This window comes from Mastigoproctus giganteus, chromosome 6 (assembly GCF_048544385.1).
Source record: "Mastigoproctus giganteus isolate SK-2022 chromosome 6, ASM4854438v1, whole genome shotgun sequence".
Taxonomy (NCBI): Eukaryota; Metazoa; Arthropoda; class Arachnida; order Uropygi; family Thelyphonidae; genus Mastigoproctus; species Mastigoproctus giganteus.
In genome coordinates, this window is record NC_143580.1 from 1,221,177 (window position 1) to 1,247,201 (window position 26,025).

At 39.7% G+C, this 26,025-nt stretch overlaps 1 protein-coding gene across 2 annotated transcripts in view; it reads left to right on the forward strand.

Moving 5' to 3' along the window:
* The window catches only part of LOC150083786 (uncharacterized), a 61,866-nt gene that overhangs the window by 9,921 nt on the left and 25,920 nt on the right, over positions 1–26,025 (forward strand). For both annotated transcript variants that reach the window (XM_090375789.1, XM_090375790.1), the window contains exon 2: positions 14,648–15,124. In XM_090375789.1, coding sequence (XP_090231915.1) covers positions 14,648–15,124 — 477 coding nt within the window. The remainder of the gene's footprint in view (positions 1–14,647; positions 15,125–26,025) is intronic.

Below are 26,025 nucleotides of genomic sequence, written 5' to 3' on the forward strand. Positions count from 1 at the left end.
AAAAAAAAAAAGAAGAGTGACCAATTAAGATGGTATCTTCCTCTTCGAATGACACTGAACAAATCTAGTCGAAATTTATTTGTTCCAAATTACAAACGCCAAATCACACAGGATTTCAGAGCTTCCCAACTGGGGCGCTGCAGAAAGATTGCTGGTATGCCGTGAAAGATTTAATTTTATAAAATTTTCATATAGTTAGGGAACGAAAAGGAAACTGCGAATTCGAAGTTGAAAATAAAAGAAGGAGTAAAAAAACCAGGAAGATAAAATACACCAGATGCATTCCCTCCAGTCCACCTGAACTAGAAGTATGATCTGAGATGGATGAACGGGTGGTGGGTCACCCTTTTGCTATCTCCAGATCCATCCTCCAAGCTAATCTAGGGACCACTCCCTGGGGACTTCTCATCACGACAAGAAATGTACTCATGCTAGCTCGGCTTATCACAGACGGAATAGATGCTCCATCTGTATCCCCGTTAATCTCTGGCCCAAAGAAGACAAGACTCCTGCTACCCCCCTCCGGTTTACACTTACAAACATTGATTCCCTTAGGGGCTTGTTTCCGGCCAACTTCCTCCAACTTCTTCCTTGTTCTGTGAGAACAAGCTCTACAGAAAGGAATGCCTCAAGAACTGTTACCAACTATTGAACCTGTGAAGATCACCTGCACCTGGACTTCTTGCCATTTTTTTTCATATTTTTTTATATTTTTGTTTTTTATTATTTTTATTTTTTAATTCTGATATCTATCGCTATAAACTTTGTTTTATTTGAAGCGTATGTAAGTTCAATTATGTAAGTATCTCGGGTCTGGCACGCATGCACTCTTGTACATTGTATATGTGGTTCCTCGCACCTCAGTATGTAAATCTCACACCCTCCTGGCACACTGCCGTCCCGGAGTGACCCACAGTTTCTTGTGGTTAATAAATGGATAATAATAATAATGGATATCGGTAAGATCCTGACACAGCCAGCACACTAGCCCTGATGTGCAGAGTTGCATCCACTACAGAAGAACCCAGGATCCAGGATACAAACTTGGCACCAGCAGCATGGTCTCATGGTAACATGGTATCGATAAGATCCTGAACCAGCCTGCACATCAACCCTGATGAGTATGGGAACAAAGGTCACCCCAGGCTTCCACTACACAAGAACGCCGGATGCAGGACAAAACCTTGGCACTATCCTATTGGACAATGGAATTAATCCCATCCTATAAATTAACTGCTGGCACTGCCTGTATGCACATCAGGTTTCTGGGAGCATCGGCAAGAGGAGTCTGTCAACAGGTAATCATTTAAAAAGATTAATATAAACATGTTTACCTTATGTTTCCTGCTTTATATTGTAACGGAAGTTCAGAACTTAATACTTTAGAATCGTAATTTGAAAATTGTAATTGTAAAATTGGTAATTATAATTGTAATTGTAATTGAAAAATTGTTTCCTGTAATATTCTAAAATTAGCGGAACATTTTAAATATATATAATAATGTTTTTTCATTTATCTTTGATAAAAATCCATTTTTATGTGAAAATCGAGTTCGATATCATGATTAAACGAAAAAATGATATTTTAGTTACTTAGTCGCGATTTGTTTTTTTGGTTCGCCTATTGGTTTTTTCGAATTATTCTGGAGCAGCTTTCCCATTTTTCTACTGAAAAGATATCGTATAATAAGTTATTGCTTACTTTTAGAAATAAAAATCAGTGTTTATATCTAAAAACAAATAATTATTCAAAGCATAAATTTTATTAAATTGCTTCATTAAGTAGTTTGTATTTAACCAAATTTAATTTTTGTAGATATTTATTTTTCACCCGATAATGGAAAACCTTCTGAAGAGAGCCAGAAAGTCATTACTTTCACGGGACAAACAAGGTAGTCCAAAGTAAAAGACAAAGCCAGTGGCGCCTCCGTAGCCAGTGGGAAGGAGCAGCACACGCTTCTTGATTAGACCGGGGTTCGAGCCCGTCACCACCAAATACGGAGGATGCGGAAAGGTCAGGGAATGACCACCGCTTATTCCCGGAGCAATATGGCCTTAGTTGCTAATGCTCCTAAAAACCCAACAACAACAACAAAGCCAGTATTTATGCAATATAATGAGGAATATATCAAATATGGATTTGTATGCTCCGATAATTCGTCTCTTCCTCGATCCATATGTCTTATTTGCCTAGAAGAGTTGTCAAACGAAGCAATGGTCCCAGGTAAACTATGCCGGCACCTTACCACAAAACATCCATCATGTGCAGAAAAAATATTTGAGTTTTTTTAAGTGTCTTCAAACGCAAAATAGGGAGCAAAGTTGTTTTAGAATTTGATTACAACAGTATCAAATTGAGCTCAAGAGGCTAGTTATAAGGTTGCCCAATTGGTGACCAAATCTAGAATGCCTCATACAATTGCAGAATCGCTTATTTTACAGACTGCATCGAAATTCTTAACACTATGCTTGGGACAAAAGAAGCAAAGAAAACTGAAAAAGTGTCACTTTCGAATAACACTATTAATAACCGCAGTGAAGATATATCAGATGACATCGAAACAACATTAATTCAGAAAATTATCGAATCTAAAAATTTTTCTTTGCAAATTGATGAATCTACAGACGTTAGTAACTGTGCCCAATTAATAGCACTAGTTAGAATCATTGAAGAGAAATCCTTGAAAGAACATTACTTGTTCTGCAAAGAACTGCCAAATCATACTACTGGAGATGAAATATTCAAGGTGGTAAATGAATACTTTGAAACAAATAAAATACCATGGAAAGATTGTTAAAGCTTGTGTATTGATGATGAAGCTGCAATGACCGGAAGAGTTAAAGGTTTTACATCAAGAATTCGTTCTGAAAATCCAGAAATTCAGGTTATACATTGTTTTGTTCACTGCGCAGCTCTCATATGTAAAAGTTTGCCTGTGGATCTGAATTCCACATTACATGATGTTATCAAGATGGCGAATTTAATAAAATCCAAGCAACTTGGATTTGATAAAATCCGAGTTACGTCTGTTCTCAGCTTTGTGCGAAGAAATTGGATCGGAATACCACTCTCTGCTATTTCATACTAAAGTAATCATCATCAGCCATTTTCAATCCATTGCAGGATGAAGGCCTCTCCAGCAACTTTCCAGTTCCTTCTGTTTTGTGCACTGGCCATCCATTTACTACCCACAAACTCATGAATTTCATCTGTCCATCTCCGTTGGGCGCCTCCGTAGCCAGGTGGGAAGGAGCAGCAGTGCGTAGCACATGCTTCTTGATTAGACCGGGGTTCGAGCCCGTCACCACCAAATACGGAGGATGCGGAAAGGTCAAGGAATGACCACCGCATATCCCGGAGCAATATGGCCTTAGTTGCTAATGCTCCTAAAAAACCAAATAACGAACAAACCATCTCCGTTGTTGTTGTCTTCCAAGTTTTCTTCTAGCTCCTCTTGGGTACTATTCTGTTATTTTCTTAGTCCATTTGTCATCATGTCTTCGAGCTATGTGTCCTGCCCAAGACCATTTAGTTCTTTAGTTTCGATAAGAATGTCCTTTACTTGAGTTTGTTGCCTAATCTAATTCCCAATATAACCTAGTCTGATTCCCAATATAATTCGTTCCATTCTTCGCTGTGTAGTTCTTAGCTTCTCTTCCATTCTTTTGGTGAGTTCCCAAGTTTCACTTCCATAAGTCATGGTGGGGCGTATACATTGGTTCATTATTTTGCGTTTCAGACAAATTTGGATATTGGTCTTCAGTATGTGACTATATTTCCTGAGTGCTATCCATCTGAAATTTATTTTTCTCTTGACATCCAGCCATTTACCATTATTACAGCTAATGACTTGTCCCAGATAAGTATAATGACTACACCTTTTCGATTACTGCTCCATCAATCACTATGGCCTCCATCAATCACCCTGTGGCATACTTGTTTATCATTACTTTTGTTTTAGCCATATTCATCTTTAGTCCAAAATCCTTACTAACTGTGCATAACTGATTAAGATTTTCTTCTAATTCTTTGGGATCGTGGCTTATGACCACAATGTCATCTGCAAATCGTAAATGGTTTAAGTACTCTTCATTCACGTTGACTCCTTTCTGCGACCAGTCTAATCTTCTGAAAGCTTTCTCAAGGGCAGCAGTAAACAACTTCGGAGATATTGTATCTCTTTTTCGAACTTCTTTCTCAATTTTAAATTTCCTACTGTCTCTGTCTAGTCTAATAAAGGAGGTAGTGTTCTCATATATTTTCTTCAAAATCATAATATGTGGTGTATCTATGCCTTGTCTTTCCAGTGCCCGAAATATTGCCTTATATTTTATGGAGTCAAATGCTTTTTCATAATCCACAAATGCTAGGCATAATGGTGTTTTTTATTCATTTTCTTTCTCCATTAGCTGTGATTTTACGTGAAGGTGATCCATAGTTGAGAACCTCCTAAAGTCATCTTGCTCTTTCGGTTGATTCTCATCAAGTATTCTTTCTAATCTGTTAATAATGACATATACAAACTTACTAGACACCCTAAAGTCTACATATACAAACTTACTAGACATCCTGTTTAAAATTCAAACTGCTCTCAACAGTAAATCTCAGCTGGACGTCATCTTCCTTGATATTTCATCATCTGCTCATGATAAGCTCTCAATTCCCGCTCTCATCTACATTCTGGAAAAATACTTTGGCATTACAGGAAGCCTGTTAAAAGCCATCAACCTCATCCTTACGCCAAGACAACATCATCCATAAATCCTTCAAACAGGAGCGTGTTATAACGCGGGGAGTACGGCAGGGAGGTGTCCTGTCCGGTTTGTGGTTCGCCGCGGCCCTTGAACCTTTCCTCGCAAGGTACACGGATTTCTCATCATATGCAGATGACCTCAAATTATATATAAAATCAAATGACCCTGAACAAACCCAACTGTAAATCAGCGAGCCGCCGTCCTGATCAACAGCCTTGTAACCTATCTACTGCAGATAGATCTGTAGCTAAACATATCTAAATCAGCCCAAATCACGTTTACAAAAAAGAGAATCAAAAATGACATCACAACGGAGTGCAGATAAGGAAAGTGAAGTCTCACACCGACGTCGGCTTGACTTGGGACGAGGGCCTCACTTTTCAAAACCATTTTTCGACCATGAAAACTAAGACTTTTTTGGAGATGTGGGCAATTCGACAAGAACCGACGGGGTTACTCCACATCGAAGTAGTCGGAGGATACGTCCAGCGGTGCCCACAACCTATTGTGATCAGGTGTATGGATCACAAATCTGGTCGTCTGCACCGACCTCGTACATAAACAGATTCCTGGCGGTCGAGTAGTGGATAATGCGATGGATTGGATGAACAGAGTCACGGGCAGCGCATTCACCCCCTGACCCCAGGGCTGTTTTATATGCCAACTTAAATATCACTCCCTGGAGAGTTCACATTGCATCCGGGAATATTCTTGTTCTGTCTCAGATGCTAACTGGTGTGATTGACGCCCCTAGTCTTCACGGAATTATCGTTATCCCACGTGCTGGACGCAGTAATGACAATCCCTACTTACCATTGCATTTTACACTATCTAACCTGTGCTGTCTGAAGAACTTCTTTCCGAACAACGCAGTCCCCCTTTTCAATTCATTGGCAATAGATCCTGTGAAATACTGTGAATAATTTCCTCTTCTACAGTTGTCGATAATTACATTCCGTAAATAATACTGTATATGATTCGCACTTCTGTCAATATTGTAAACGTGATTTGTAAATATTGCATTGTAAAAATTGCCCCCCCCCCTTGCATTTTTGTACACCCTTCTTGCCGGTCGGCTTTGTAAAAGGGGTGAAAACAATCACTTGCTATAATAATAAACGGATTTAATAATAATAATAATAACTTGTAGATGTGAGACAACAAGCTAATTTATATATAATTTCCAATTTCTGATTTATCTCCTTTCTTATGCAGCAAAACTATGATTGCATTATTCCACTGCTTAGGCACCACACCTTTTCTAATGCACTTTGTGAAGAGCCTTGCCAGTTTTTGTGTTATGTCTCTTCCTCCCAATTTAAACTGTGAAGTAACTTCATCTTCCCCCGGGGCTTTCCGATTCTTCATTTTCTTGAATGCATGTTCTACCTCATCAGGAAGAATATCGGGTATGTCGTATGTGTTGCTACTTTGCAATCCATCTTCCCCACTGCTGGTATCATTCCCTCGCTCCTTGTATAATTCTCTATAGTAGTCTTCTGCTATTTGAATTATGCCTTCTCTGCTGTTTATAAGTACACCATCGCTATTCTTCAGTTTCAGTATCATTTGTCTTTCTGTATTACTGCTCATGGCTGCTGATTTAAATCCTTTGTTTTCCCTTAATGCTTGTTCTACTTTTCTTGTGTTAAATCTTCTTATATCCTCTCTGAGTTTCTTTCTAATGGCTTTGCATAACTCAGTATACTCAATTTTCTCCTTGTCACTGTTTATCCTGCTCTTCATTTGTCGTCTTCGGTTCATCATGACAAGTGTTTCTTCAATAATTTTTTTCTTTGGATTTCTTTTTCCCTGTAGGTTTCTTGGCCTTTATCACTTTCAGAAAGTTGTAATATTCCTCGTCGATATCTTGGTCCTGAGCAGTCTGCAGAAGCTGAAACTTGTTCTTAAGTTCCAGTACATACTGCTTTTTCTACTCTTCTGTTATCTCAAAGACCTTTGTATTATTTAATCGAGTCAGCTTTTTCTTTTCTTTTCTTACATCTATATCAAGTGTGCACCTTACCATTCTGTGATCACTTCCGACATTTACTTTGTTCAGGACGGTAACATCATTCATGATATATCTTCTGTTAGTGAGAATGAAGTATTTTGGCTGTTCAAAGAAAGCGTTTTAAGAGTTCATGAGCTAAGAGAAGAGTTGAAAATGTTTTTGGTGAATAATTATTACTTTGCAGATTTAATGAAGAATAGTTATTGACTCCAAAACTTCTTTACTTAACTGATATTTTTGAGCACCTGAATGAGCTAATTCGAAAATTGCAAGAATCATATGAAAACATACTAACGCATACTGGCACAGAGGAACAACGGTACACGACCCTACACATATACAAAATTCATAAAACCTCTGGCATTGACAGGGTTTTGTTTCACACCCACAAAGTATACTACGCAGAGATGGGGGAAACCCCTGGTGCCGTTTGACACTAAACACACTCTACTAATGATGACTGTAGCCAACAAAAGGATCCTGAACTCAATACAACGGTCAATATTGTGGAAAATAACGCGAGCTTGTAATACAGTCAGCACAGAGGCACTCCAGGTCCTGGCGGGAGTGTTGCCGCTGGATCTGGAAATCATTAGATGTGGCCTGACATATTACATAATGAAAGGGATTACCACTACCTTCCTGGGGCATACAATAGAACCGGAAAACAGAGAAAAACAAGAGAAAGCACGATTGCAGGCACACCTGAAACAAACGTGGCAGACCAGATGGTCCACCTCACACAAGGGCGAGGTAACGAGGAAATTCATCCCCGTTGTAGAAAAAACCTACCCGAAGTCATCTGCGTGGCTCCACCCGGGCCTGTACACAACCTTCATGATGACTGGTCACGGGCCCTTTAATGACAAACTCGCCACTCTGGGTATACTCCAAGATCCAAACTGTCCTTGTGGAGAAAGAGAAAGCTGGGAGCATCTGATGTACTAGTGCCTCGTGATTATATACGAGGACCTGCGGGGAATCTTCATAACAAGACTAAGATTCATACCCCAACGGCAAGAACATCGCCTATTGGATTCAAGGGACGAATACCAAATCCTGTCCAGATTTGCCTGGGACCTCTTCACAAGAAGAAGAACTCGAAATGCAATCAGGAACTGACGAGAAGATCCACTGAAGAGAAGGTCGTAAGCAAAACCGCACAAGGACAAGACATCCCAAGAGACATTGAGTATGACTTTCAACTACAATGATCAATCCTCCTGAGCACTGAAAGTATAATGTATTTAGGAAGGATAGCGTAGATAGAAGGGGTGGTGGGGTTACGCATCCTATTGGAAACAGCCTGAGTGCGACGATAGCTTTCCCGGATTCAGATATTTTACATGCTAGTATAGAGTCTGTACGGTGTGAGATAGTTGAAAACAAAGAAACAAAGGTATAATGTGAGTAGGAGTAATCTACAGACCAGGTGATTGTGAAGATTATGACAAAAGCCTCTGCATGCAAATGGCATGGGCAAGTAAGCGTCAATGCCTTATTATGGGTGATTTCAATTTGCCTCTAATTGATTGGAGTAAATGGGAAGGAAACTCGACATGGGGAACAAAATTTTTAAATCAACTAGATGACTGTTATTTGTATCAACATGTCAGGGAAAGTACTAGAGAAAAGAATATCGTAGACCTCATCCTAGACCACCCATGAATCAGATGACATAACAGGGCTGACAGTAGAGGAACCAGTAGCAGGAAGTGATCACGGAGTTCTACGGTGGATGAAAAGAGAGAGAGAGCGGTAGCAGCAGTAAAAGGCAAAGGAATGGGTTTTAATTTGAGAAAAGGAAATTACGATTCCTTAAGGTACTGCATGGCCTCTATTAAGTGGGTAGATATCGCGCAGAGAATGAATAAATTTGAACTGTGGTATGCTTTGAAAACATTAATCACAGATGCCTTGAATGCGTATTTATCATTAAAAAAATACTCCACGAGGAGGGTTCCAAGTTGGATGAATAGTGAAGATGTCACATTACTTGAGCAGAAAAAGGTGGCGTGGAAAGGTTACAGAGCAATAAAAAGCACTGAAGCCTATAACAGCTAAAAGATGATCTGTAATAGAGCCACAGAAAAGGTTCGACAGGCAAAGGCAGTTTATGAGAAATCGCTAGCAAACGGGGGTGGTAGGAATTCTTCACATATATAAATGCCAAGAAGAGCAGGACAAACCAGATCGGACCTTTACGTAAGGGAAAGGGGATAGTAATAAATACACCAGCTGCCGTTGCAGATGAACTCAACAGTTATTTTGCATCGATATTTACAAATGAAAAGCCTTTTGTGGCAATGGGAAATTTTGGGAGCGAAGTTAAAAAATATGTAATTAATGATGTTGAAATTTCGCAAGATTATTTAATGAAAAACCTTTCGAGCTCTACAGGCAAGTAAGGCTCCTGGAGTTGATGGAATATAATCTATAATCTTAAGGGAGGTGGCAAGTGAGTGCATTGAACCATTGAGGCTAATTATGCGAGCATCACTAGACTCCGGGGAGATTGCCTTGGATTGGAAATGTGCCAATGTATCTCCCATACATAAGGGTGGTTCTAAGAGTGAAGTGGGAAATTATCGACCTCTCAGTCTGACTTCAGTGGTTGGGAAAATCATGGAGGCAATGATCAAGGGTGGAATTCAGGATTATTTGGATCGAATTGAAATTCTCAAGGATACTCAGCATGGTTTTGAAAAGGGAAAATCATATTTAACAAATCTGGTTCGCTATTTTGAAAGGGTCACTGACGAACTGGATTTAGGGAATAATTTCGACATTGTTTATTTAGATTTCAGCAAAGCTTTTGACTCAGTCCCACATGAGCGGTTGCTTTATAAGCTGGAACGGGTTGGAATCACTCGGAAAATCCTTAGATGGATAGCAGGATGCCTTCAGGGCAGGAGGCAGAAGGTTGTGATAAATGGCTATTCGTCAGATTGGGCTGATGTAAGAAGTGGAGTTCCCCAAGGATCAGTATTAGGACCACTGTTGTTTTTAATTTTCATAAACGACATCGATGAAGGGACAGAGAGTGTGATGTATAAATTTGCAATTGCTATTAAAATGGTAGAGTGGTTAATGATCCCTGTCAAGCTGAGCTTCTTCAGAGAGACCTAGATAGACTTTAGGAATGGTCTGAAAAATGGCGGCTATGCTTTAATCCAACAAATAGTAAAGTATTACACCTGGGAAACAGTAATCCCAAAATAACTTATTCACTTGGTGGAGTTCAACTAAACCCAGTACTGGAGGAAAGGGACTTGGGTGTTACGATACGGTCAGACACGAAATTCTCTGAGCATTGTAAACAGGTTGCAAGGAAGGCCCATGGTGTCCTATCAATGATCTATTGAACATTTGCAAGTTCGATAGATCGGGACGTGATAATCCCATTATATAAGGCTTTTGTTTGGAACACTGTGTTCAAGTATGGCGACCGCACCTAAAGAAAGACATCGAGCTTCTTGAAAGGGTGCAAAGACGGGTAACTCGCCTGGTGAGATCGGCAAAAAGGCGTCCGTTTGAAGAAAGACTTCGAATATGTGGGTTGCACAGTTTGGAAACTAGACCTCAATCAAATCACCTTAGAGGAGATTTGATTGAGGTGTTTAAGTCTCTGAGAGGCATCAGTAATATGAATGAGGACGAAAATTTCAAGATTATAAATGATGCTAGAACTAGAAGACATAAATTCAAGTTACAGGGGGAGATGTTTAGATTGGACTGCAGGAAGTTTTATTTTAGCCAGAGAGTTATAAATTACTGGAATAAGTTGCCTACATATGTGGTAGAGGCTGACAGTTTAGGGAAATTCAAAGGTCATCTGGATAGTACCTTCGGGTGAGGGAAGCGCATAGGATGATAGGTTTAATTTCCTTTTCTTTTATTAATTATTTATTATTATTAATTTTTTATCAGTATTTTATTCGGTTTTTTTTTGGCTGGTGCAGCATAAGCCATTGGCTTTCTTGCACCATGCGGCTACTACTAGTAATAATAATAATAATAATACTATTCTGCCCGTACATTTTCCTTTTGTTCCTCTGTCGAGTCAACCGTGACCCACATGCCTGCACTATGTGTTCCTCCCTCCTCACCCACATTTATCTCCTATGGGTCATTACCTCTCATATTTCAAATTCCCTAGTTTTATTAAATTCTTTCTAATTCTCAATTCTTGATTATGATTTTCTTTGGATGCTTCACGTTAGAAACAGAGGCTCTATACTGTCGTTTTTTTCGTGCAATGCAATTCTGGTGGTTGATTCTTGATAACGGCACCAGGATTGTGCTGCGATGTACAACAATATACTGATCTACTTTTATTTATATTTGTGTATTTATGTATATCTTATTATTTGCAGTATTTTTTATATCGCAAATGCTTTCGTTTCTTTATGATCTTTATTTTATTTCTCTTTCTCTTTTTTGTATATTTCTTCCCTATATTAGATACTGTATATCACTTTGCCTATATCTGTTATCTGGGGGGCGAATTATTAGTGGAGTCCTCCAGGGTTCAGTTCTGGATCTATTGTGGTTTTAAATATTTATCAATCATATAATGTACACGCTTCTAACCGAACCAGGTTGTTCCGGGGGTGCCTACTGATGTGGAAATTAAAAGATGTTAATAATATTAATATTGATGAAGGTATATGAGACTTAATGCCCAAGTTTGCAGATTGTGGGGAGGGGGGGGAAGTGATGATGAATATTATATAACTTATTAATTGCAATTCACTGAACACCCCACTGAAGTGACAATCCCACCCCACAAACGCAAATCTGACTGAAATTCACAGAAAATTCCCAATTATCGGGTGTGTAAAGCGTTGTGTTAGCAGACTATTAAAGGCACACATTTAATCACAAAAATTTACTAACCTTTAATGAGCATTAAAGACATCATTTACATAAATACAACATTTTTTACATAAAAGAAACGAATAATTACAAACAAGCATCCGGCATCCCCCTCCCCACATACTTCTCCTTCAACCCATGCACGGTACTAAGTACTATAGGTTTTGATACCATACCTTTCGTGTTTGGGGTTTTCATAAAAAAAAAAAAAAAAAATTCATATACATATGTAAACCATATTACAGTACACTACACTATCTCTATCTATCATCAACTATTCTTAATTTACAAATTATTAACATCAGTTTGTATCAGTTGTATTTTACTTAATTTGAATCCAGGATGATTATCATTCATTATCACTCAATCATTCTCTTACATTACCAATTTTTTTTTTATTTCTTACATCAGTAATATTTACTTCAACTCTTGCCGACCGAGCTAGCTGGGTGGGTACAGTGCCTGCTTGGCAACCCAAAGGGTGTGGGTTCAATTCCCACCTCGGGCTTGGATCAAAGTTCTGCAAAAACCTTGGGAGGTGCATTATGGCCACAGAAGCCTTTGCGCCAATAACTACCAAAAAAAAAAAAAAAAAAACCTTCAACTCTTATATCAGTAATATTCACTATTAATCCCTCATTCTACCTTAATTACTCTTTAGTTATCAGCTTAGTCATCCCCTTTACCGCCCTTACGTTAATTCAAAATCATCTATATTCATAACAAACTGTCTCAGCCTTAGTACTAACTTGCTGAATTCAAATTTAACTTCGTTAGAAAGAACAGTAAATCAATTCCTTACAGGAGTTCAGATCAAGAGTTCGGGGTTCAATGAAAAGCAAGGAACAGACTTACGTTCCAAAATGGCCGCTAATCCCACATTCCTTGCGTTCAGGATTCCTTCTGGCTGACAGGCTTACTTCAGTTATGTGGCACTCTAGGTTTCTCCATTTCTTGGGCACTCTGCTTTCTTTGTGGCGGACAGGATGCACCATCTCAGGTAGGCTATATAGGCACATGTGAACACTCTTAGCTCATTCTCTACGGGTGGGAGCTGGAAGCCCTGAACGGTTCCTTCGCGAGCTACTCTTCAGACTTTTTTCTACAAGTCCTACATTACCAAACTCGCCTACCTCTACTTCAACCCGCAACTCACGACCTTCTCCCCTTAGACCACACCACACAGAAATCAGATACAGAATGGACACTCTCTCAATTTTTCTCCCCCCAAACTTTACTCTTTCCCTCAAGTTTGGAATCCCTCACCCAAGGACTCCAACCAATCCCCATATTCTCTTTAATTTCCCATTCCTTTCTATTTGCCAAAACAACTCTACCCAGCTGTCTCCCTAGCGCACAAACCAACCCTTCTCTAGAAATTTCTTAGTTTTTTTCACATGGCAGTATGACCTTTCATTGTTTGTCGGTAACCTCCAAAACCGCTCATTTTCGTTTTCACACCTTTCTCTTTAGATATATCGGAACACCCAAATACCAGTCAGCCTGACGCCGTTTTCTTTTTACGCGGACACGATCCACTCATTTCCTGTTTAGTTTCTAACAGTGGCTTAGATCAAAAGAGACGTTTCGTAAATCCCGTTTCACGTCCTCAGCAAACCTTTCGCACCTGTTCTCAAATGGCACCCCTTTCCTCTAGTCATTGCGCGGTGTCTGTTTGTTCTCCTGTTTTATTTAAATTACTTGTTTACCTTTTAGCCACTATTTTAACTCCCACGCCTAAAACTGTCCTTTTCTAATTCCAGTGTTTTTCAAACGTTAACCTTATTAGCATTTAAACTAAATATCCAATCTTAATAATTACTAACTTTAAATTAATACTAGGGCATTAATGCTAATTCTTACTTTCCATTGCCCTACTTGGATTTATTTAGCCAAACAAATATTTCTATTTTAATTTGCACGATCTACATCTACAAGCTGATAGAAAGGTTGACCGTGTGTTTAATGACAGTAATCAGAGTGAGCTATTTCAACAAGATCTAGGAAATTTGAGTCGATGGGCTCCAGAAATTGCAGTTGAAGTTTATCATTGACAAATGCAAGGTATTGCACATGGGTAGCAGTAACCCCAGAGTAACTTATCAACTGAATTGTACTACACTCAGGGTATTGGAGAATGAAAAAGACCTGCGGATAATCGTGCAGTCAGACATGAAATTGTCTGCGAAGTGCAGACAAGCTGACAAAATACCAGGACAGCTCATGGAGTTTTGTCAATGACATACAAAAATTTGCTAGTAGGTATACGGAAGTGATCATCCCTTTGTACAAGACCATGGTTAGACCGCATCTTGAGTACTGTATACAGGTCTGGAGCCCTCACTTAAGAAGTATTGCAGTTAAGGAAGGATGTATATCTGCTGGGATGGGTGCAGAGAAGATCAACCAGACTGGTGAAGGGAACCCAATGGTGCTCTTACCAAAAAAAGGCTTCAGTTGTGCAAATTGCAGCATCTGGAGACAGGCACCCGCGGGGAGATGTGATTGTGGTGTTTAAGGCCTTGAGTGGATTGAGTAAGCTAAATGTTTATGGCATTTTTCAAGTTGAGGAACAATGGTTACAGATAGATGTGCACAAGTTTACCTTCAGCAGGCGGGTGGTTGATTGTTGAAGCAGGCTTCCATCTGTTGTTTTGAAAGTGAGTGTTGAAGCAGAGCCGCTTGACGAGAAACACTGTATGCTATATACTATGTACAGAAAACATCGGCAAAACTGTATGCAAACGAAGTACAGTATATCTGTACTTCTCAGCTTCTTCTTCTGTACTTCTTAGCTTAGCCGCTCTGAGCCTTCTTTCCTTCTTTCATTTTATATTTTGGTGGGCTGAACATCACCACACATTAATTTCCTTTTGTATGGAATAAAGGGTTCTTCTTCTTCTTAATTACATGTTTAAGTGTATTGTAAAGCAGTAGTGTAAGATGGCGCCATCCTCTTCCAACACTGATTGTTCATTAAAATGATTTGTCTTCGTTCAGATAAACATGTCTATGGATCTCAGGTACGAACCCACCTGCATGGAGAACGCCCCCGAGATGGGAACTGGCTATTCTGTGGTGAATGTGAAATTGCCCAGCAACACCGAGGGAGCGATTCCGGGACTGTGGGCTGTCCGAGCCATAATGGACGAAGTGAAGAGTTCGTCTGACTCCGTGGTCATGTACGGTGCCGTCCACTTCCTTTTGAGCCTTCTCCCCGAGTACCTCTCCCACTGGCTGCTCGAGTTGGTGATCGGGAAAGCCAGTCTGTCCTTCTGCAGCCTCCCGGGGCCGGAGCACCCGGTCTTCTTAGACTCCTGTCGGCTGAAAAAGATCATCTTCTGGATGACTTCCAGTCCACACATTCCCTTGTCCTTTTGCGTAATTTCCTACTGTGGCGCCATCTACGTCACGGTTTCAGCCGATACATCGTCCGTTTCCTGTCCCATGGCACTCATTCAGGGATTCATTTCGCAGGTAAGTTAAGAGAATTTCGTCATCTTTGCATGGAATTATCTATTTTAAAATAAAGTTACTGATTTTGATTTATTAATTTACAACTTTTATTGCAGCACAGAAATCGAAATTAAAGCGTGCGAAATTAATCTTCAGCCACCGGAGACGAATATCCGAAATCTGCCTACCACACATTTGTTTATCGGACGGGATTGAATTTGTATGTTTTCGATCGGGCGAAGCTGGACGAATATCAGACAGCAAGAAGAGACGCCAGTGAGTAAGAATTATCGATGACAAAGCGTAGCATGGTTGCGTGGCAACCGATTTAGCAACCACACATTTGCAATGACGCACTGCCGGCCCAAATATAAACACACCAGCGATCGTTTTCGTATAACGGCGATATCCATCGTGGCCAATAATAGACAGGTATTAGAAGACGGCAGGAAAGAGCCTAAGTTCGCTCTTCTTCTCTTCGTTCTTCATAAAATGCGGAACGAGAATTCAGTGGACACGGTTTTGCATTTGTACTTTTATGCAAATCAACCACGACGACGAATAGAAGGAGGTTCCTTCTCTGAATGTCCCACACGAGGGCAAAGAGTTTCTGAAAAGGCATCAACAAGCGTTTTTCCGTTTGTGTGTCGCCAAAGTTGTCCGGTTACACCCTCAAAATAATTGAATTCAATCAATCATTGATAGGAACGTAACAAAACTTAACAGTTCTGAAGAGGCTTTTAAGCTCTTTGCCCGAACTGGCGAGATTTAATTTGCTGTTGATTCAGATCCATCAAACTGCACGGCAAACAGTTTTGGCATGAAGTTAGGAAAATTAGCGATAATTGTTATTTCGTTAATTGGGACCATTTTCAATTATGGTTCGCCTGCATACCATTCCAAGTATACACTTCAAATGTGATGTGTTGCCGCTCGCCGCCATCTGGAAGAGTTTACTTCGATTCTTGTCATGTTGTTGTAACAACAAGAATTTGTTACAGCTTTGAATTGGGCTGTAACACCAACCTGTTGGTCTCTCTCTCTCTCTCTCTCTCTCTCTCTCTCTCTCTCTCTCTCTCTCTCTCTCTCTCTCTCTCTCTCTCTCCGATCAATTTCATACAGGATTTTTCATTTCGCAGAAAAGTAAACTCTTTCTTTCTTTACCTCTTCATTCTCTGGCATGCCCACATGGGCCAAAGGAATTTACAACTAGTTATTTGACGAGAATAGATTATTATTATTAACCTTATTTAAATTTCACAGGGATTCGAACCACGGGCAACTTAAATTTGTACCATACTGTACTCTCGTTGCGACTACTCGGCTCCGTCACGCCTCAACTGTGTATCCATCCAATTTCGGATATAAGCGGAACAAATATTCAGAAGTCGTCAGGTGCCATTTAATACCAAACCTGACCTAAAAGTCAAATCTCGACGCGAATAAATAACAAAAAATGAGTGGCAAACTCTTTCTTGGTTGCATAAAGTGTTGCAAAATTACAGAACATGATATCGTACTCTGGCGACTGAGCCTTTTCCTTTCGTTTATTCACATTAGCACGAAAGAGCCGCAATATAACAAATTTCTGATGTCAACGCGTTCCTTCAATCAATTGGGCTCGAACTAACAGCTGAAAAATTGTCCCTGATGACGTTGACAAAGAGCAGAACGGTAAACCCAACGTCGTTCTCAATAAAAGGTTTCCAAATAAAAAATGTCTGCTCCTATAAAGATGTCGGTTTAGTCTGGGCACTGCAATTTGCAGTACTTAAGCCTTTCTTGGTAAGAGCACCCCTTTCTTCCCCCTCACCAATCTTGTAGCAAAATTCCTATATATCATTGACAAGATATATGTCAGCCTGTCTGCACTTATCAGCGAACGTCATATTTGACTACACAATTACTCCCAGGTCTTTTTTTTCACTTTCCACTTCACTGAGTGTAGTACCACAGAGTTGGTACGTTTCTCTTTGGTTATTGCTACCCATATGCAGTACTTTTCATTTATCAATGTTAAACTTCAGTTGCCACTTCTCATTCCATTTACCCAACTTCTCTAGATCCAGTTGGAGTAGCATACTGTCTTTAATGTCGTTAACAACCCTGCCAACCTTTGTATGATCTACAAACTTGGACATTAAACCTGATATACCTTCATCAATATCATTGATCATCAATGTACAAAACAACAATGGGCCCGATACCGAACGCTGGGGAACTCCACTAATAACATTTGTCCACGAAGAGCAGTGTCCATTGATTACCACTCTCTGTTGTCTCCCATTCAACCATCCCTTTATCCATTGTAGCAACTTAACCTTAATGCCATATTCCTCCAATTTATATTGCATTATATTTTAAACTTACATCAGCTGTTACTTTCAGCTATATAAGCACGCTCTGTAAAGGTTACAGTCATTCCTTGCTTGTGTCAGGATGGCGAGTTACGTGTAGTTGGCACCACGAAGAAAGAGTTGCTTTACGCGAGGAAGAATGTTCTTCCCGTCATATTGCTTATAGAGTGTCTTGTAATCAATCGACAGTGAGTACATTTCTTTCCAAACTCAACAATATTGGTTCTGCTGATAGGAAAAAAGGAACCGGACGCCGCAAAGGAGTCTCTACGCAAAAACAGGACCGCGTTTTGAAGCGCTTATGCCTTGAAAACCGCAAAGCTTCTTCGTCTGAGTACAGGAGAAAAGAGAATGGGAAGAATATACAGGAGTAACAGTCAGAAGTGCAGTAACAGTCAGAAGACGCCTCTTCAAAAATGGACTTGTCGTCCTAAGAAGACGCCCCTCCTCACAGAAAAAATGAAAAAGGTCCGATTAATCTGGTGTGAGGAAGGAGCATGTCAAATGGACCCATTCCCGAGCAGTGGAAGTCAGTTATTTTCTCGGATGAGAAGAAATTCAATATGCATGGCTCTGATGGGAGACACACGATTCTCTCCGCCGTAGACGTGGTGAAGACTACCATCCAGACTGTATGGTGTCTACGGTGAAATTCCCTACAAGCACCCCAAATGATATGGCGGTGCATTTCGTATCACCTGCATTTTATAAAAGGTTCCGTAAATGCCAATGGATACCTGGCTATATTGGAAAGCAATTGCACTACCTCCAGTGGGTGCGGGATTTCATGCACTTTGGCATGTAAAGTTTTAAAAGAAAAAAAAAAAAAAAAAAAACCCCAGGCCTGGCTACTCGCGCCTGGGGACAGTCACCCGACAGCAGCTGCACAGGTATTGGCTGCTCCTTTGCAGAGGTTCTACATTCAATACAGATCCACTAGGTGGAGATGGGCTATGCCTAGGGGCCACCCTTGATACCTGGACACACACACACGTGTTTTGTACTGTGATTCCTCAACTGTATTGTGAACAAAATATATATATACATGTATATATATGCTAGGGTAATTATATATATGAGAATGAAATTGTACATAAAATTGTATATAGATTATTGTTTATGTTTCTTGAAATTGTACATAATATTTGGGTGTGTAAATAAATGAAAAAAAAAAATGAACCATTAGAGACTGCATGTCACCTCCAAAGCACTATGCTATCGTCTAAACCACAGAGTTCCCGGCGAGATTCTCGGCATCTAATGCAACCTAACTGCTAACATCAAGGACGAGAAACGGAGAATCTGGAATGAACTTATCAGTGTGTGGCAATCACGATGGGATTCCAGTACTACTGCTCAAGTCACCCGTCTTTTGTTCCTGCAGTTATCTTCCCTCTCAACAAGAGCGTCTGCCAATGGTTTTCTCCCAGCCTAACAACATCATATATACTTACTGGGCACAGGTCTATTAACTCCAAACTATTTCAATTTGGCTTGTCTGACATCAATCTCTGCTTGTGTGGTGCTCAGGAAACCTGGATGCACAGGGGATATTCAGGGATATTCATGTGTTGTTGTGGCGGATCCCAGGGTTCCCCCCATAAGCCGCTATTGTACTTCTTGTGTTGAAGCTTATGCCAAAACCGGCCAATTGTATGCAGTGTGTTGGACGTGTAAGTGTTATGATGTGTTCTGTTGTTATGTTATCGGCCGGTACCTGGCTCTTAGCAGGTAAGAAGCAGTAACACCTGGTCACTACGTCTCACCCCCCATCCCCGCCACATGGAGGCGGCCAGGATCAATTATCTCCTGCTGGGCAAGCCCAGGGCATAACACCTGAGAGTGCCCGAAAAAGAGAATGAAGTGAGAAAAGAGGAATACAGAAGGAGAAGTTTTGGATCTGGGGAGGTGAATGGATAGAATAGAGGAGAATCAACAGAGGGACTCTCCAATAGTTAGAAGTGAGAAGAAGTAAAGCAAGAATAAAGTAGGAAGAAGTGGAGAAGTGGACTAACTTCTCTAACCATGGAGACCTGTCTCATGGAAAATCCCATCCTAGGAACTAGGATCAGCAAAACATCTTAATTTACAGTTTGCCTAACCCCTTGTAGGCAGAACGTCTTCAGTTGTTGAAGAAATAATTGATCTTCTAACAAAAAACACAGTGAAAGCAAATTCCACGAATTCTGAAAAGCTCCACAGAAAGACACTATGTGCAATATGTACAATATCCTCTTCTTCAGGAACACAGCAGAATATACACTATGTACAGATTCGTCCAATGTAATGCCAGGGTAATGCCATAACCTGGCCCAATAAATAAAATGTTTCAGGGTTAACGCAAAAGTAATATACATATCCAAATCCTAGATGAGATCACATTAGGCAGGGTTCAAAATTATGTTTTAAAACGTTCTTGCCTAAATACAATTTGTGTGTGGTATTCACTCACAAAGAAATATTAATTCCAAAAACTATGAAACGCTAAAGGCCAAATAGCATCTCGATGAGTACAGCAAAATTCCTTATACAGTAAATACCTATTATGCTGAAAACAGTTCCACATCAAGAACAAGTCTATTATAAAATCCAGGAAAGTATAATGTAGCACTTAATGATACTAATCAGTTGCAAATATAGAATCCAATCAAAAATGAGAGATATTCCTTTCCTAATCTAATAAAGGATCCAAGAAATCGCAGGAACAGTAAAACTAGGACCTAATTTCGGTTCTTCTTTTAAATGCACGAGAAGCAAACACATTCATAGCATTAAAAGCTGTCTGAGACTCAACCAGAATTTTATTGTTGCTGGAGTCCAAGTTGGGAACTACACTAAGAAGATCGTTATAATAATGACACTGATGAAGAATATGGTTAACAGTTTCTTCCTGGCCACACAAACAAGATGTTGTTGGTGAAAGTCCCAGTTTGTGAAGTTTAGTATTTATACTTCCGTGGCCAGTTAATATAAACATACCATATAAGTCCGGCGAAAACCACTTTAACTCCTCCTTTTTAATTTCACTTGCTACAGGCAGAAAGTCCCTTGTGACTGCACCAATATCAGATGAAGACCACTCCTGCTGCCATTTTGCAATAAAAATTTGCCTTAATCTTGTCTTCTCAGTCTTAATGGGAACACTTAGATCTAATTGGATGTTATCATAGGTCAATGGTATTTTCTTCAAAAGGTGGTACTTAAGGTAGCGGTACTGAACTTCAAAATGGACAGGTAGTTTCCCAAGCAAAACCTGAAGAGCCATGGTGGAGGTAGTTCGACAAGCTCTTGACATGGTCAGGAGGGCAGCCCTCTGTGCTTGTAACAGTTGCTTTACTACAGCAACTTTATTAGCTCTAAAGCCCCATGCACCAGCTCCATAAGAAATTATCGACAAAAACACACAATTATAGTGAAGTCGTAAGGTTTGACCTCTAAGACCCCAGTCTTGTCTTGTTATCTGTTTAATTCGGCTCAGGAACAATTTAGCCTTTTCTTTAACATACTGAACATGTGGTAGGAAACTGAGAGCATCATCAATATAAATGCCTAGGTATTTGGTCTTCGATAAGTACTTAATGGATTGTTCCCTATATTTAATAACTGGAGGTCTTCCATGGTCAAGCTTTCCCTTAAGCAACATCTGAGACGTTTTTGCAATAGAAACCTGCAATTTATGTGTTGAAGACCAGTTGGAGAGTTCTAAACTCTTCGACTGATCTTCAGAGAGTTCTAACCTGGACGCACAGTGACATAGTGATTTTTTTGACAAGCGGCACCGGTGCTTTCGCACAACTCCGCATTTGAATCTCTTGTGAAGTAAGACAGTACAGTACTGTCAAGGCCAGATAGCATATGTTAGTGTATGTTCATGTTTGCTTAGTGCGGGTTATGTTGTTCATCTGGCCGCTTAGCCTAGGGTCTGTGGAACACCACAGACTGCTAGTTACCGTCACTGGCACTGGGAGCCGGACCAGGTATGTGGGAAGAGAACTCTGGCTGGCCGACCCTGGGGTTCGCCTGAGCTTCCCGGGGAGAGCCAAAAAATAAAATAAAATAAAATAAAATAAATTAAAAAAATAATAATAATAAAAAAAATAAATAAAAAATAAATAAAATAAATAAATAAATAAAAAAAATAATAATAAAATAAAATAAAATAAAAATAATTTTTTTTTTTTGAAATAGGAGAAAGGGTGAGAGATTGAGGTGAAGAAAGAAGGTAAGCAGAAGAAAGAGGGCGAGGTAGGGTGGGCTCCCCCCCTTTGGGGTGAGCCCACCCTACCTCAGGAAGAAGAGAAAAGATTGTGAGGTCAAGTGACCCACAAAGTCAGATTGCCTAATAGCATGACCCTGCATTTGATGTCAAATGCCAGTCCCACTCCCAGAGGAGTATTTATATGAGTTTCTACACAAGTAGGAAAATCAGATGTTGTCCTACAACTTGAAGAGAAGAGGTGCCAGCAAGTGAGTGGGTCCCACATTGGGCAAGGGGCCCAGTGTCAGCAATTTAATCTTCTTCATCCAAGGGTGATTTGTAGGGAATGAGCAGTGTCCCACACTGGGTAGAGGACTTGGATAATCTTCTCTTAGGGGATGAGAGGAGGCACATGGATTCATGAGGCTTGAGGATTGCTTGGAGTTCTTGTGTCTATTGTAGAAAAGTCCTTTTTGGGTTCGTGGGTTTGTCAGACCTGGACGCACATTCTGTTTCGCCGCAGCCTCTACCACAATGACAAATCTGCACTACAAGCTGCTGTCAGCAACTTCTCTGAAGGAAATGAAGTGGCGCTGACTGAAAATTCTCAATCGTTCTCAGCTCTACAACAATTCTGCTCTGCTGTTTTCACCAAAAGAAAGCAAATCTTCTCAAGTTTACCAACATATCAACAACAAGGAACCAACCCAACACCTGCAATGTCTATCGATATTTCTTAAAACTGATATCATCTGCCATCTCCTTTTTTTTAGCTGGTACCCCAGTTTGGGCAGCTGTGGACACAGAATTAGCTAACACCCACTGGTATAGCACTACATCCAGTGGATGCGGTTTTCGTTCTTCCTAAGACAGAAAAAGACTGCCTGCTGTCTTGTGGTTCCTGTGCCAAAATTTATACTTCTGATTAGTTGAGTGATGTGATTTGCTGTGTGAACATGTTACATGTTCATTATACTTATAACATTGTAATTAACACGATTATATCATTGTATGTATCATTATATATTGTATCATTATATGTATCATATATATATCATTGTATATATATATATATATATCTATGTATGTACATAGCGGATTTGCCAGTTTCTGGCTAGGGCCGTTTGTTGTTTTTGTTAATAACGAAAAAAAAAGCATTAGAGATCATTTCAACCTGCCAAGTAACTGCATCTTTCAGGACGACTCTGCTTCTTGTCATCAGGGGGTAAAAAGTGCAAGTAGGCACTTCTGTAGTTATTTTGCTTTATTTCTGCATTAGAGGTTCGACAGTAATGTGTTTACATTTGTTGCAGGTGAAAAAATGGTTGAACTTTTCAATTTGTTTTCCATTTAAAATGATAAACTGAAGCAAATTCTGATAACATTTCAGCCATAATTTTCGTGTTTACCAAAACTGTCGTATAAAGAGTTGCAAATGCTCATTTGGAATATTTTGAGAGCACCTGACAAATATTACTTAGCTTTATCTTAACTATTAATAAATATCTTTTGTTTATATTTCTATTTGTGATGCTAGTCATTAATGTTACATACCATCGCCAAAAAGGGTTAGAAATGTGAAATTCCTAGTTTTGAACACCAGTGTATTTACAACTGTCGTTCCTCAATTTGAATTTATGCCCTCTCGGGTTCGTAATCTGAGCAAGAGGAAAAATCCTATCAGCATTGAGCCTACTGAAGCCATTCAAAGCCTTATACACCTCGATCAGATCACCTCGCAGGTGCCTAGTCTCCGGACACTGCAATTTGCAGGATTTAAGCCGCCTTTCTTCGTAAAAGCAACCCTTTGTTCCATTCACCAATCTCATTGCCCTTTTCTGTACTCGTCCTAAAATGAGGCATCCAGACCTATACGTAGTACTCAATGCGTGGCCCGACCATCGTCTTATACAAGGGGACAATCACCACTTTATTCCTGCTAGCAAAATTCTTGCATATCATTGACAACACTCCGTATCCTGCTCCAGAACCCTGTCTGCACTGCTCAGGAAACTTCATATCTGACTACACAATTACCCCGGGATCTTTTTCGTTCTCTACTATCTTGAACGTAGTCTCATATAGTTGTTACGTTTCTCTGGGGTTAATTCTACCCATGTGCAGCACTTTGCATTTTTCAATGTTGCAGTAACATACCGCTCTTACTGTCATTAACAACCCTGCCAACTTTGTATCATCTACAAACTTTGACATTAAGCTTGATATACCATCATCAATATCATCATTAATGAATACAGAAAACAATAATGGACCCAACACTGAACCTGGGGGACTCCACTAATAACATTAGTCCACGAAGAGCAGTGTCCATTGATTACCACTCTCTGTCTTCTCCCACCCAACCATCCCTTTATCCATAGCACAATTTACCTCCAGTGCCACACTGCTCCAATTTGTTCAGCAGTCTTCCATGTGCAATAGTATCAAAAGCTTTCCTGAAATACAAGTGTATGATATCAAACTTATTTTTTGCCTCCAGTTCCTTTTTACCCACATTATAATGTCCAATCATATTGGTTAGTCAAGACTTCCCCTTAAGAACCCATGATGTTTCTGAATTAATACTGGAGTCTTGTCTAGATGATCCTGCAATGCTTCTTTAACTAGCGGCTCCATTATTTTCCTTGGAACACAAGTTAAACTAACAGGTCTGTAGTTACTGCTGTCACCCTTTGATTCCTTTTGTGAATTGGGGATCGGTTTTCACTTCTCCAGTACGTGGGGACCTCCCGTGAATCTAAGGAAGCCTTCATAATTATGGATAATGGTTCGGTTACTTCCTTTTCCGCCTCCTTTAATATAACTGGATAATTCCCATCCCCCCCCCCCAGGTGCCTTCCTTATATTTAACTTTAACAATTTCTCCCCCACTTTGCTCTCAGTTATTATAAAATCATTAAGCACCCTGGAAGAGTTTAATAATCTTCTGTCATCCACTTCCCTGCAGAATTCCCCATGCGTGAATGTAGATGCAAAATACTCAAGCGTTTAGGGCATAAGCCTCAAGCTATGAAGGAGTCTAGACTATGTATAAATATAGTGCAAATGCATCAGGAATACATAGCTATATCTGAATAAATCAGATTATTAATAAAACGGCATCGTTTTAAGTTATATCTCATATTGTGAATACTTTCACAACGAGTTGCCATGATATTGCACTACTTCGAATAAGTAACGCTTCACCTAAGGAGAAGACTAATGTTACTTATTCTCAGATGGATACCACCATCCATCTGAGAATAAGTAACATTAGTCTTCTCCTTAGGTGAAGCGTTACTTATTCGAAGTAGTGCAATATCATGGCAACTCGTTGTGATGGATACCACCATCCATCTGAGAATAAGTAACATTAGTCTTCTCCTTAGGTGAAGCGTTACTTATTCGAAGTAGTGCAATATCATGGCAACTCGTTGTGAAGGTATTCACAATATGAGATATAACTTAAAACGATGCCGTTTTATTAATAATCTGATTTATTCAGATATAGCTATGTATTCCTGATGCATTTGCACTATATTTATACATAGTCTAGACTCCTTCATAGCTTGAGGCTTATGCCCTAAACGCTTGAGTCTAAATACATGATACACCATCAGGCATCTCTCATATTGTGGAGTTATACTTCATAACTGTTTTGCCATCATTGCATCACTCGGGTACCTACCCACCCACCGAAGAAGGGCCAAATAGCCCTGAAACGGTGCCGTCTGGGTGGTGGTATCCATCTGAGAATAAGTAACATTAGTCTTCTCCTTAGGTGAAGCGTTACTTATTCGAAGTAGTGCAATATCATGGCAACTCGTTGTGAAGGTATTCACAATACGATATAACTTAAAACGATGCCGTTTTATTAATAATCTGATTTATTCAGATATAGCTATGTATTCCTGTTGCATTTGCACTATATTTATACATAGATGCAAAATACTCGTTCAGTTCGTCAGTTATCTGAGCAGGATCATCATCAATCGAACCGTTCTTATCAAGTGGACCAAGCTGATTTATCTTCTTAATTTTAGAGTTTATATGACTAAAGATGTCTTTGCTGTTTTTCTTAGCATCCTTTTCCAAAGATTTCTCATAATCTGCCGTTTCTTGCCTAAAGTCCTTTGTGACCCGATTACAGACTAGTTTATATCTGCCATAGGCTTCTGTGTCACCTGCTAATTTATACGCATCCCATGCATTTTTCTTCTCTGCAACATGTCTAATTAGTTCATCTGATATCCGTTTAATCCTAAATCTTGAACAATATTTCTAAGTTGGTATGATGAAAAGCCTAGTAGCCTCCAAGATTAAGTCCCTGAAGCCTCATTCAACGTTGATAACATCATCAGTTGATC